At 41.1% G+C, this 14,334-nt stretch overlaps 1 protein-coding gene across 1 annotated transcript in view; it reads left to right on the forward strand.

The window, feature by feature from the left end:
• Positions 1 to 14,334, forward strand: part of DIAPH3 (diaphanous related formin 3) — a 747,362-nt gene that overhangs the window by 513,127 nt on the left and 219,901 nt on the right. The window contains exon 24 of the mRNA XM_063425945.1: positions 901 to 906. Within this exon, the coding sequence (XP_063282015.1) occupies positions 901 to 906 (6 nt within the window). The remainder of the gene's footprint in view (positions 1 to 900; positions 907 to 14,334) is intronic.

The following is a 14,334-nucleotide window of genomic DNA, read 5'->3' on the forward strand; positions in this document are numbered from 1 at the left end:
GTTTTTTATGTAGGTTTTAGATCTATTTTGGGGTATATTTCAAGTCTGAAGTTTCTCATAAAAAAAAAAAAAAAAAAACGTTTATAGCCATTAACATTAGTTTGTTTTGCATTGCTGTAGCATGCACGCCAGTAATTGAAAAAAAAAATTGACATTCAAAACAATTATAAAGTACTTGCTATTCACAAAGTGAAATTAGGTAGCTGTTTTATAACTGAACTTGGCAGGATCTCTTGGTAGTCTGGATCCTGCTGAGCTCATTGTTAAGTCTGTGGGAGAGCTGCCGTTTGAAGCTAAACTCAGTTGAATCTCCCTTCTATCCAAAATGCACTGAAAGCAAGGGACAGTCTGATGATGCCAATATCTGTTGGGGAAAAGAATTATGGCGATGATTTCCAAAATACATGTCCAACTGCAATAACACACATCTGAATGCCCACGGGAGAAGATATTTAAAACCCATCTGTCATCAATGGGATTGAAATAAGAACCCACTTTATTATCATTAACACGGAATGGCAATAACATGTATAGTTTGTTTCAATATTTGATATTTGCTCAGCAGTTTAATATATTTATTGATATATTTTAAAGCTTTGAAACATGTGCTTCTAGTATATATAACACAAGTATAACAACGAGCATAGTTATAAAAAGGTGTATTTTTTTTATTGACAAAATGAGCAGACTGCCAGAGAGCAGTAGTCTGTTGCATGCAGATAATACTGTTGGGAATTTAACCCCTTAAGGACCGCGGACGTTCTAGGTACGTCAGACAAAAAAACGGTCCTTAAGGAGTGAGGACGTACCTAGTACGTCCGCGGCCAATAGGAGCGCTGGAAGGAGCGATCACTTCCGTGTTTCCCCACGCTGCGCCCTTCCGATGCTCTGCTTGTTGAGGAGTGGGTAGCAACTCGTCGCCAGAGGCCAGATATCCTACCCTTCACTGCAAATCCTGGGATCAATGTGGATGTCGCAGGATTTAGCCCCCAACAGTTTATGGAGGTGTTTCTGGGCTATGATGTATTGGGGTACATTGTCGCCCAAACTAATTTATATGGCCATCAGTTCCGTGCTTCAAAGCGTTCAAGGTCTTTTTATTGTGCAGGCATTTTAGAGTTTTCTGATGCTCCTACTAACTTAACCTCTGCAAACTTAGCTACTTAATTCACTGAGAAGATTTTCAAAGGATTACGATCTCTAATATCTCTCCTACCGTTACCAGTACTTCCACCAATACCCCCTCCCTGCTCTGTCCTATGCTCACTCGCACCCGCTATGCCCGAAGAGGTGCTTGCTCTGCTTTAGTCTAATACTTAGATTGCATATATCCACCTTTAATTTGCTCTTTACGGTGTCCTATTAATTGTACTGCACATTCTGCTTAAAGAATCAAGTAAAAAAAAAATGTGGGGAATTTGTAGGCTTTATATTAAGTATGTATTGGCTCACTAGGTGTGTTGTTTATTTTCTTTGTTGAAAGGTTAATCAGCACAACTGTTTCAAAAACTTCACAGGTGCTTCTGTTGGAAATCAAACAAGTAACTGTAATACAAAATTATCTATCATATGTGTAGCAATACTAAAACATATATTAGCCATAGTTACTGCTATTGAATTAATTTTCCTAAAATCCCTTATGAGTATGTATTTGTTTTTTTGATCGTATACATTGCTGGACACAAGATGATTTCCATACCTTCACTGCTAAATTCTGCAGGAATCGGTTTTCACCCATGCACATCCCGTAGACAGACAATAATTTCAGAGCTATAGACCTACATATGGTTTATGCTAATGCCACATGATCTTGCTAATTAGAGAAGCTCATATTCAGGCAAACAGATTTTCCAGTAAATTAATAAGAAAAGAATGTTTAATATAAAGGTTAGATAATCCGACACAGCATGGAGAAAGTCCGCTTCTGTCTGTATGATTAATCCTAAATGAGTAGAAACTGAATGATTTTCTTTTAAAAGGCACATAGCTCATAAAACCAACCAGCAGGATATCCGGAAGATGAAAAATTGCATTGTTTAAAACACTAAAACACACATGCACAAAAAAATCATATTGTGTTTAATGGGCAGTTTTACCATTACATTGTGAAAGCTAAATATCACAGACTCTAAATAATTTGCATTCAGACAAAATGTCAGTAATGAAAATGTAAACCTCATAAAATAAAATATTACAACAGTTTAGACATGTTAACTGCACTCAGATTGTCAGCATCATATAGGCAATCACTGTATTGTAAAGCTTGATTTGTGATCCCCCATAGTTTATATTGTTATTTTATATATTGTATACACAAAAAAGGGGGGGGGGGGTGTTCATATGGGCAAAAGTGATTCAATTAACCTCTGTCATCATGTAACCAGGCATCTGTTCCCTATCACCGCTAAAACCACATAATTTAAAAGAAGGAAATGCTCTGTTATATCCAATTTGTTTGTAGGCCTTCAGTGAGGCATACAGTGACAAAGTAGGGACTACTTTGACTAAGTATTTTTCCTATACCAGATACTTCTTGATAATGGGCAGAGTTATCTCTGTCAAGAATTGTCAATTCCCCAGCCATCAACAGAGACGACTGCAGAAAAACTGGCTCTCTTATAGAAGATTTGTGGTCTTGTGGATCCTACAAAGACCTTAATGCTGTACTCTTTTGCATGCGAAAGAATATAACAGTGACTTTGGGAGCAGAAGAGGAAGGCAGTGCCTATGAGGGACAAGTTTAGGCTTTTGCTTTACTTTTGCCTGCCCTCCCACAGCCACCAGACCCCAGCAGTGATGTCACTGCTGCGGGTCTTTGTGACAGTTCTGCTTTAAGTACATAATAAAAATACTGAACTGAGAAAAATACTGAGTTATAAATCACCACTTGATTTCATCTATTTTTAAGGAGCGCCATCCTAGCATATGACAATATGTCCCAGAGCATCCGGATAACACTAGTAATTCATTTATATTTAAAACCTATTTTTAAAAGGCATCTATGAAAGGACTATGAAAACAGTGTACAAATCACTTCAGGCTCACATTCCATGTTATGGCAATCTAATACACTTTTTTTATGCCTTACAGATGCATGTGTACATACCTACTTTTAAAAGAATGGCATTGTTAATGCAACCTAGTAATATAATAATGATCTTCATAAAAAAATGTGAAGGGGCATGAGCGGTTGTAAGAGAGGTTTTGTCATAACATTTGTTGCAGGTGACATGCTCAAAAATGTTGAATCCAGTCAATAAGGATTACCCAAGGTGGAATAACTGCTAAAATGTCAACATGGCAGGAATGGCCTACCTTGGGCATGTACAAGTAACTTGCCCTGCTCTATCTTGGGATTTTTTCAGAAAATCGGCTCCAGAGGGGAAAAGGAACTTTGATTTGAATTGGGCTTGTTCTTCTGGTTCACAATACTGTTTGGAAATGTAGTATATTATCTTAAATGTCAACAAACTTCTATTTTTATTTATTATTTACACACATATATATCTGTGGTCAGGAAAAAAGCAGAGTAAGTGTTAACCTTTATATTTACTAAATTTGTTTGTGGTTTACCGAAACCGACGTTCGGGCAGGCCTGTAAATAGAGGACAAAAAGAGGTTTTACATGTAAACTTTAATACGGATGTAATAATTTATAACAACCGTGAAGACATAACATTTTATCATTATTTAGCAAACTCTTTGAATGCTTGTCTAAGTTGTTTCTGGTTGGGGTATGCAACGATTGTTTGCTGATGATTCCCATCATCCCAGTCTCTTGATTATGTGCACTGGTACATTTTGACTAGAGACTGCTGTTGCCTCCCCTATACGAAATGAATGGCCCATGAAGGCTGATGGATCGCAACCTTTTTTTTTTGAAAATAGAGTTTTTATGTACACCACAAGTTTTTCATGTTGTCAGTGGGTTACAGTGTAAGCTCAGTAGGGAAGCACTTTTGTCCTGACCCATAAGTTTCAGATTACAATTGTTGAGTAATAGAAGTTGGCACCATTTGTTGCCTGTGGAAAATAGTTGTATGTCGACTGGCGGCCCTGTTTGATTTGTTTTGACTGTCGTAGTGTTAAAACTTAGTGGTCCCCTACATTGTTTAGGTCAGCTATTTTTAGCATGTTGGTAGTATTGTTTGCCTTCTCTATTGTGAGTTTGTTAGATCGTAAGAACCCATAGAAGGCCAGAAATATAGCTGGTTTGATAGTAATGTTTATTTTTGTTTCGAACGGTTGCGTATCCAATATGTTGGATAATGCTCTGAACTTGGTACCATCTATTGGTTACCTTCTAATCGTAGGATGCCTTTTAGGATGTTCTTTATTGGGTTTGCTGACATAAAGGTACTGTGACTGGGCTATATGTTTACCACATGGTATTGTATACCTGTAAGATATAGTTTTCTCGTATTGTGTGTGAGTTTTAGATTTAGGTGGTGAATGGAGGAAAATGCCACCATAGTATCTAACGTCAACGGTCCTTGATTTGGTATTCGGAAATGAATCTGTTGAAGCTAGTGAGAGCTCAACTGTTAGAGCATCGGTTGTTAGCTAAGAGCGCTGTTTGTGCTTGCATTCTCCCATGTGCCATTGGCCTCGTTATTCCAGGAGTTCCTGGAATAGCGGTGGTCTGTTTGGGGCTCTCACGGCCGAGGGATGAACTTGGAAGAAAACTTGCAAGTTGGAATGAGAGAGGGTGTCAGCTGCTGTGTTTTGATTGCCCGGTATGTGTTCACAAATCAGGTGAAAGTGTTGTGTTGCTACCAACCATGTGAGTCTCCTGATGACTCATGATTGTCAGGGAAGAGGACCTGCCCTTGTTAATAATTTTGCATGCCGCAGTGTTGTCTGTGTAGCAAAGGTAGCCCCACACTAGGATTGCTGCCACTACTGGGTAGATTTCGAAAAGGGTGGAGGTACTGTTGAATGATGGTAGAGTTGCCGTCTCAATAGGCCGTAGAAAGCCAACGTGTTGACCTGTCCTTCGGTTAGTCACATCCTGGGAAATAGGCGGTTTGGGCACATGGTTTTGATGTGGGCTCGGAAACCATTGGAGCAGACATGCAACAACCTGCAGGCACTGAAACTTGTTGCATATCTGTGCCTTGCCCAAAAATACTATTGGTCTTTTAAACCTTTTCTGTTTGTTTTTACTTGTGCTAGGGGTGGCATAGCTAGTGGTGGGCAAACTAGGCTCACTGGAGCACAAATTGGTAGAGTGAGAGTTTGAAGAGCAAATTGCACAAGGCGGTGGTACTAACCCGGCAAAGTGGCGACAGAACAACTCCAGTCTATCCTGATGTTGAACTGTGCAAAGGTTGCTGCTGACTTGGCTGAAAATGATTTGTGCTAATCATAAAAAGTGGTACTGTCACGGTGCACCCGGAACCCTGCCGACCACAAGGCATAACCGTCCCTTTAAGAGACCTGGCTGGATTTGAACTCACAGCTCCAGCATCAAAGCAAGGTTCTCTACCTTGCAGTCCACCAGGGGGCTTCAGTATCTATCTGTATTTGCTATATCTTTGCCTGGATGAAGCAGTGCTGATCCACCTGTGCCCTTACCAGTTAGGGTCAGCTGCTCCTGATCAACAGGCTGTAAAAGCCAGCTCTAGCTGAGGCCTGGTATCTGGTCATTTTGTTTGTTTGGTGTTTCCTGCTGGATCTTTGTTACTCTGCTGACTGATTTCCTGGACTCTGACCTCTTCCAGCCCTGACTTCTGCTTCTCGTCTGACCCTGCTTTTGGATTACCCCTTCGTCTGTACTGTGTTTTGGTTTTTGCCTTCTCCTTGTGTCATCTCCTGCAACTGGACTCCAACTGCTCTTAAGCTGTTACAGGTACTTGTTCACCAGATCTACCAACTTGTGCGTGTACAAGTCCAGGTCCTCTCTAAGTTGTGGGAAATTGAAGCATATCATGTCTCTATACAAACCGAACGTTAGTACAAAGCCTGGGATGGACAACTTTTTTACTCAGCCTGGAATCTTTGTTTTGAGCACCACTGAAAGTTCACCGTAGTTGTATGTTTTGTTCTCTACTATGTTTTGTTACGCTATCAAGAAGGACAGAAGGTTTACGTCCTTACCCTCCAATATGTCTTTCTTGATGTTGGGAGGGACCATATGTGCTGGTGTGATTATATGTGTAACGAAGCCCTGTGAAGACTGTGTACCTGTGCTATTACGCTGAGAGACAGTTTGGTCGATTTGTGTGGGAAGGATATCTGGGGAAATTGTGGTAACTGGTGCCGGAGATTTTAACTTCTCCATTCTTTGATTCAGATTATTAATGCATGACAGAATGGACATCATTGTGGCCTGTATTCCTGTTAGGGTGTCGTTAATATTGTCTTGCGTACTGGTCTCTGATTGTGGATTATCCGAATCGGTCATCATAATTCTATATGGTTCTGCATTTCTGGCGGTGGCAGGATATGGTATCCCCCTACGCCTTAGCTCTGCGACAATCTCCGGGATCATCCATGACCTCAAGAAACAGGGGCTTGAAGGGACTTGGTTTTCGCCTACAGTAGGGACAGTGGTTGGAGTGGGTGGTCTAGCTGGCGTGCCGGGCAGGCAGAAGTCCTCTCCTTGGTCTGACACGTGAGACATGCTATGATGATATTAAAATGAGACTTGTTATGATTTGTTTGTAAGTTGCGTTAACTGACGTCTTTTTAAGGGTGGCGAAGAACTCGTCTATAAGTGAGATGATGAGGCCCTGCTAATTACCATCTCACAGTAGAGGCGCTGTCTGTTCATTTGGCCCTGTGCTGTGCCATGAAACGATGGCAGGGTGTAGGCCTCTGGAGAGCTCAATAAAAATGGAAAAGGATAAGGAAGGTGATGCCCTTACTAAACTTCTTAGCAGAGTGTTGTGAGACTCTAGCTATGATTTGGGCCGATGGGCGAAAATACCTCCGTGTGAGAATGGGTGTTGGTCTTGCAAAAACTTCAAAGTATTTAACCTGCGCATGGGGCCGCTTTAGTTTCCTATCTGCCAGTTAACAATGTGAGGGTAAAAAATGCAAAAGAAATAGCATACCTGTTGTATTTTGTGGGGTCTTTGGTTTGACTAATCTGTTCAGTCCACAATACTATTATATTAGTGTTTATTAGGTATCCACAATTCCACTAATCAATTTAGGATTACTTCTGTATACATGTGGACCCCTGATACATAACTGTGATACGCACAGATTCTTTACGTACAATATATATCCCCAGACTAAAACAACTTCTATACCCGCTATACAGTGGTTTCTAGAACGTTTTACTTGATTCCTTTGAAGGATCAGTACTATATGCTACATTGAACCCTGTACACTCTACTGTGACATTTAGGACAGCCCTACCCAGGCTTTTAAAGGCGTATCACTGGTTTTTAATTTATCATTTTGTACACACGAGCTAGGTTTGCAGTGTTTTAGCACTTACAGTTTATTTTTTGTTATTTATTTGGCTTTTTAAAGGTTGATGCCAGTAATATGAAATTTTAACTTTAGGAGGTTTCACTGAGTGTGGGTGGGTTCCACCTACTTTTAGTGAGTGGTTGCCCTACCCCATTCCTTTATGTTTCAAGGCTCAATTTTGCCCTCATGTCACTCACTAATGATAAAATAAATAGTTGCGGCACACTCAGACTAAAAAAAATATAATACAAAGAAGGCTATTAAAATGCCTATCTAAGAATAAGTATGGGGATTTGGTTCCACCATATGGCCATATGTTGTTAAGCCCACCACTACTTTCAAAGTACCCCAATATTGGTGGGTCCTACGCTAAAATGTGGGGGGCAAATTAAATAGTACAAGTGTTAAAAATAAAAGGTGTTAAATTAAATCCTGGTAAGAGCATAGTGAGTATACAAAAGTAAGCGATGAAAGCAATTAAAAACAGTGTTAAAACTAAACAATTAATGTTTTAGTGCTAAAATGAGTATACTCCCTATTGCAGATGCTATCTTTGCTGACTGGATAAAATAATAAGTGAACTGACTATTGAAAAACTCCTCTTATATAGACACACTTGTGGCCACCTCTAAAGGAGCCTCTGAAGCTGGGGGGCTTGGGCGGGGTGCTTAACCCTAAAGGAATCTGGTCTGGATTCCAAATATAATGTGTACAGAGAAAAGATTGGGGGCACACCTGAGACCTGCATTTTGCATGAAAGGTGCTGCCGCAGTGACCAAACTTCATAATGAGAAAATAAATAGTTGTGGCACACTCAGACTACAAAAAATATAATACCATACTCATGCCACTCACTGACACGCACTCACTGACAGACACACTCACTGACGGACACACTCACTGACGGACACACTCACTGACAGACACACTCACTGACAGACACACTCACTGACAGGCACACTCACTGACAGGCACACTCACTGACAGGCACACTCACTGACAGGCACACTCACTGACAGGCACACTCACTGACAGGCACACTCACTGACAGGCACACTCACTGACAGGCACACTCACTGACAGGCACACTCACTGACAGGCACACTCACTGACAGGCACACTCACTGACAGGCACACTCACTGACAGGCACACTCACTGACAGGCACACTCACTGACAGGCACACTCACTGACAGACACACTCACTGACAGTCACTCACTGACAGTCACTCACTGACAGTCACTCACTGACAGTCACTCACTGACAGTCACTCACTGACACAGTCACTCACTGACACAGTCACTCACTCACTGACAGACATACTCACTGACAGACATACTCACTGACAGACATACTCACTGACAGACATACTCACTGACAGACATACTCACTGACAGACATACTCACTGACAGACATACTCACTGACAGACATACTCACTGACAGACATACTCACTGACAGACATACTCACTGACAGACATACTCACTGACAGACATATTCACTGACAGACATACTCACTGACAGTCATACTCACTGACAGTCATACACACTCACTGACTTACTTACACACACACACACACACACACTCACTGACTTACACACACACACTCACTGACTTACACACACACACTCACTGACACAGACACACACTCACTGACAGACACACACTCACTGACAGACACACACTCACTGACAGACACACACTCACTGACAGACACACACTCACTGACAGACACACACTCACTGACAGACACACACACTCACTGACAGACACACACACTCACTGACAGACACACACTCACTGACAGACACACACTCACTCACTGACAGACACACACACACTCACTCACTGACAGACACACACACACTCACTCACTGACAGACACACACACACTCACTCACTGACAGACACACACTCACTCACTCACTGACAGACACACACACACTCACTCACTGACAGACACACACACACTCACTCACTGACAGACACACACACACTCACTGACAGACACACTCACTCACTGACAGACACACACTCACTGACACACACACTCACTCACTGACAGACACACACACTCACTCACTCACTGACAGACACACACACACTCACTCACTGACAGACACACACACACTCACTGACACAGACACACACTCACTGACACACACTCACTGACAGACACACACTCACTGACAGACACACACACTCACTGACAGACACACACTCACTGACACACACACTCACTCACTGACAGACACACACACACTCACTCACTGACAGACACACACACACTCACTCACTGACAGACACACACACACTCACTCACTGACAGACACACACACACTCACTCACTGACAGACACACACACACTCACTCACTGACAGACACACACACACACACTCACTCACTGACAGACACACACACACACACTCACTCACTGACAGACACACACACACACACACTCACTGACAGACACACTCACTCACTGACAGACACACACTCACTCACTGACAGACACACACACACACTCACTCACTGACAGACACACACACTCACTCACTGACAGACACACACACACTCACTGACACAGACACACACTCACTGACACACACTCACTGACAGACACACACTCACTGACAGACACACACACTCACTGACAGACACACACTCACTGACAGACACACACACACACTCACTCACTGACAGACACACACACTCACTCACTGACAGACACACGCACACACTCACTCACTGACAGACACACTCACTCACTGACAGACACACACACACTCACTCACTCACTGACAGACACACACACACTCACTCACTGACAGACACACACACACTCACTCACTGACAGACACACACACACTCACTCACTGACAGACACACACACACTCACTCACTGACAGACACACACTCACTCACTGACAGACACACACACACAGACATATATATACATACACTCACCTCCCTGGGATCCAGTGTGGGGAAGCTCCTTACTCCTCCCGCCCACTGTTTCCCTGTATTACCCTGATATTTTAGTGAAGACACTGACGCACTTTCCTGAGCACTAAAAGCTTTAGAATCTACTGTAGGAATGTTGCATTAGTTTACATTTAATTTCTGTTTAAAGCAATACATTTAAAGGACCACTATAGTGCCAGTGAAACAAACTTGTTTTCCTGGCACCATAGGGTTATTAGGTCTCGCCCCCCTCCTGTATAAACCCCTTCAGCCACTTATCTTTCTCCAGCCTCGGGCTCCCTCGGTGCTGGGGAACTCTCCTCCCTTTGCCGACGTCAGCTCTGAATGTGCATGTGCGGCAAGAAGCATGTGCGCATTCAAACCGCCAATAGGAAAGCATTACTCATTGCTTTCCTATGGACGTCCAACGTCTTCTCACTGTGATTTTCACAGTGAGAATCGCAGAAGGGCCTCTAGCAGCTGTCAGACAGCTACTAGAGGCTGGATTAACCCTCTGTGAAACATAGCAGTTTATCTGAAACTGCTATATTTTCAGCTGCAGGGTTAAAACTAGAGGGACCTGGCACCCAGACCACTTCATTGAGCTGAAATGGTCTGGGTGCCTATAGTGGTACTTTAAGAAGTGGAAAACCAAGCTGTGGATTTTGCCTGGTATATTTTCAAGCTTAGAACAGACAGCTGCATGCACAAGGTGCCATATTTAATTTAATGAAGGTAAACTGTAAGAGGAAAAAGAAGTTTTCAAATAATTGCTATCTTAACACATTGTATCAGTACAATTTAGCATAACAAATACATTTGTAACTACAAACAAGTGGTAGTGCATTTTAGGATTTTAAGGGCCTGTCCCATTTATAATTTTATTTCTGGCAATGTGAAACAATGTTTACATTTTTACATTTTGTTCAAACCACACCTGTAGTCATAGGTACCTTCTCGTTATAGACGTTTTATTTTCAAATGTCTTCATATTTATCGTCCTCACACATCTGCTAACGTCAGGTAGTATTTGAACCAGATAGCAGAGTGCTGTTCATACCAGTATCTGCTTCTTTCCACAGCTACCTCATATGCTACTTAGTTCTGCACACACAATAGGATCTCTCCTTATAGATCCACTATATGGTGCATTTGCTTACAATATGAGGTGGCAGGGATCCAGTGTTCATATATAAATGTTTCACATGTATCCACTGAATTACCATATGTTGCTATTGAGGACTCTATCTCTCGTTTCTTTGGAGCCTTGGGTTTATCTTGCTGCTGTTACTCTGAGTCTCTATTACTAGAGACATTTGTACAGCCTTTATTTATGCAGGCTTATTCCCTTTAGACTCCATTAGCATTTCTACGCTTTTGTTCTGGGATATTCCACAGACTATTCCGTCCCTTCCACCCCTGGTATTCTTTCTTTAGTGGTGATGGGTTTTCTGGGATCATTCTTTTTATGATGACCGCAATAAAGTTACAATATTATTTTTAGAGATTGATACCTAAGGCAGAATATCATCTGCAGAACTACCTTGTAGTGCTCCTTGGGCCGTCCAAGCTTTCGGATCACACTACTTACCATTTTTTTAGTATATGTACAAACACAAGGGTTATCCCCTACCAGTTCTGCAGACACACTCTGGTTCCCACTAGTTGGGAACCTAGCACTTTGGTGCTCTCCTTTTTCCTCACACATGATAAGACTAAATGCGTTATATAATTATCATAGAGAATTCTCTCTGAGAAGCACTGGACTTAAAGAGCCATTAAAGGCACCCAGACCACTTCAGCTTAATGAAGTGGTCTGGGTGCCTGGTCCATCTAGGATTAACCCCTTTTTTCTATAAACATAGCAGTTCCAGAGAAACTGCTATGTTTATAATAGGGTTAATCCAGCCTCTAGTGGCTGTCTCATTGACAGCCACTAGAGGGTTTCCGCGCTTCCCACTGTTAAAATCACAATGAAAAGACGCTGACTTCCATAGGAAAGCATTGAGAAATAATTTCCTATGGACTGATTGAATGCGCACGCGGCTCTTGCCGCGCATGCGGATTCAGTTCTGACGTCGGAAGAGGGAGCCCGGCGCTGGAGAAAGGTAAGTGATTAACACCTTCCTCCCCCTTCAGCCCGGCGGGAGTGGGGCCCTGAGGGTAGGGGGGACCTAAAGACCCTATAGTGCCAGGAAAAACAGTTTGTTTTCCTGGAACTATAGTGGTCTTTTAACTACATTTAACTTCATTTTATTAATCGTGTATTATTTTTCACAAAAGTAGCCCCCATAATGTAAACTAAAAAGGAACACAGCAACATACATATATATATATATATATGTGTGTATATATATATATATATATATATATATATATATATGTATGTATGTTGCTGTGTTCCTTTTTAGTTTACATAATGGGGGCTACTTTTGTGAAAAAGCAAAAAGGTTAACAATATACTTACATTTAACTATATATACTGTTAACGTAAGTATATTGTTAACCGTTGCTGAAATTGGTAAAATGAACTCCATTTATTCTCATCCTAATCATTATTTATTAGGAGTATGTTCTTTTTGTTTTAGTTTTTTTTTTTTTTTTTTTTTCCTCAATTTTTTTTCTTGATTTTAAAATGTGAATATTATGTATTCCCTGAAGTAATCTCTAATTGTTTTCTATTATGACATCCATAATGTTCACATTAAGATGTTTCATGTTTTGTCTTAACATGAAACTTCAACTCTGCATAGATATTATTGGTGTTAAAATAACTGTAATGAGAGATCAAAATATACCCTAGAGATTGCATTTTGAAATGAACTTTTTGCCATCTTGAATATATCATCTATAACCAAGGGCAGAGATTAAATTAACGTTGCCCTTATTAATTGGCATCAAACGTTCAAGCCCATGTTTCAGATTCAGGGTTAGTGCATATTTGCTTAGAGAATTCTTATGCAAGAATCATCACTACAAATATTCCACATTTAATGTAACCTTGACACATCCTTTTTTTTTTTTTTACAATGACACATAATTCATTTATTAGCAGTGCTGGATTTATATTGTTACAAGTTTCCATGGACAATACATAGAATTTAGATTTTTCTTGTTGCAGTAACTAATCTGTATGTGAAGGTAGTACGACATAACACAGCGTCTTTGCAATTGTGAGGGTTAGATTCTTTTTTTTTTTTTTCATGTTTCCTATCTCATTGTGTTTATAGAAGTAGTTCCATTGTTCATTTATTGTGTTCAGGAACCAAAAATCAAATTGCTGGCCCCAACCTGACTAAGAGATTGGCAATAATAAATAATTAAAATATGTTCCTAAATTGGGAGGCACGGTTCAGGTTCTGGGCTTACATCACAAGCCATTTTTCATTAGTTTCTGACTATCTTAGCCTACTGATAAGCCGTCCCAAATCCCATGTCTCAGTCCTAAACTTAACATACATTTTGTCCCAGGACTCTTCATGTTCTTTCTAACTCGCAGCCCGGTGAACGCAATACCAGAAACTAGGGAGCAGAGTGGATGGACTCCATTCTCACAATTTTGGTGTTAAAACATTTGTAAATAGTTTAATCCCTTAACATAGGCATTCACAGCCTATTGCATTATGGTGTGCACCCTAAAGTACAAACACACGCCACATGTAAATGTATTTATATATATATATATATATATATACATAGGAAGCCCCTTTAACGGTGCCCAGGACCTCCTGTCGCCATACAAACTTCATTGAGATTATCTTTCCCAGAGTAGCCCCTTTAAACAAGGAGTACCTGCAATTGGTTTAGAGTTGTGGTTAATTCTAGAGAACTGGTCAATGATACCAGGGATGGCAAGGACTCTAAAAACTCTAAAAGAGGTAGGAAAAGGGTGAAAGCCTGGCGTGTATCATTAAAGCATTAGGACAAGGCCTCTGTGATCATC

This window comes from Pelobates fuscus, chromosome 1, assembly GCF_036172605.1.
Source record: "Pelobates fuscus isolate aPelFus1 chromosome 1, aPelFus1.pri, whole genome shotgun sequence".
In the NCBI taxonomy this organism is placed as follows: domain Eukaryota; kingdom Metazoa; phylum Chordata; class Amphibia; order Anura; family Pelobatidae; genus Pelobates; species Pelobates fuscus.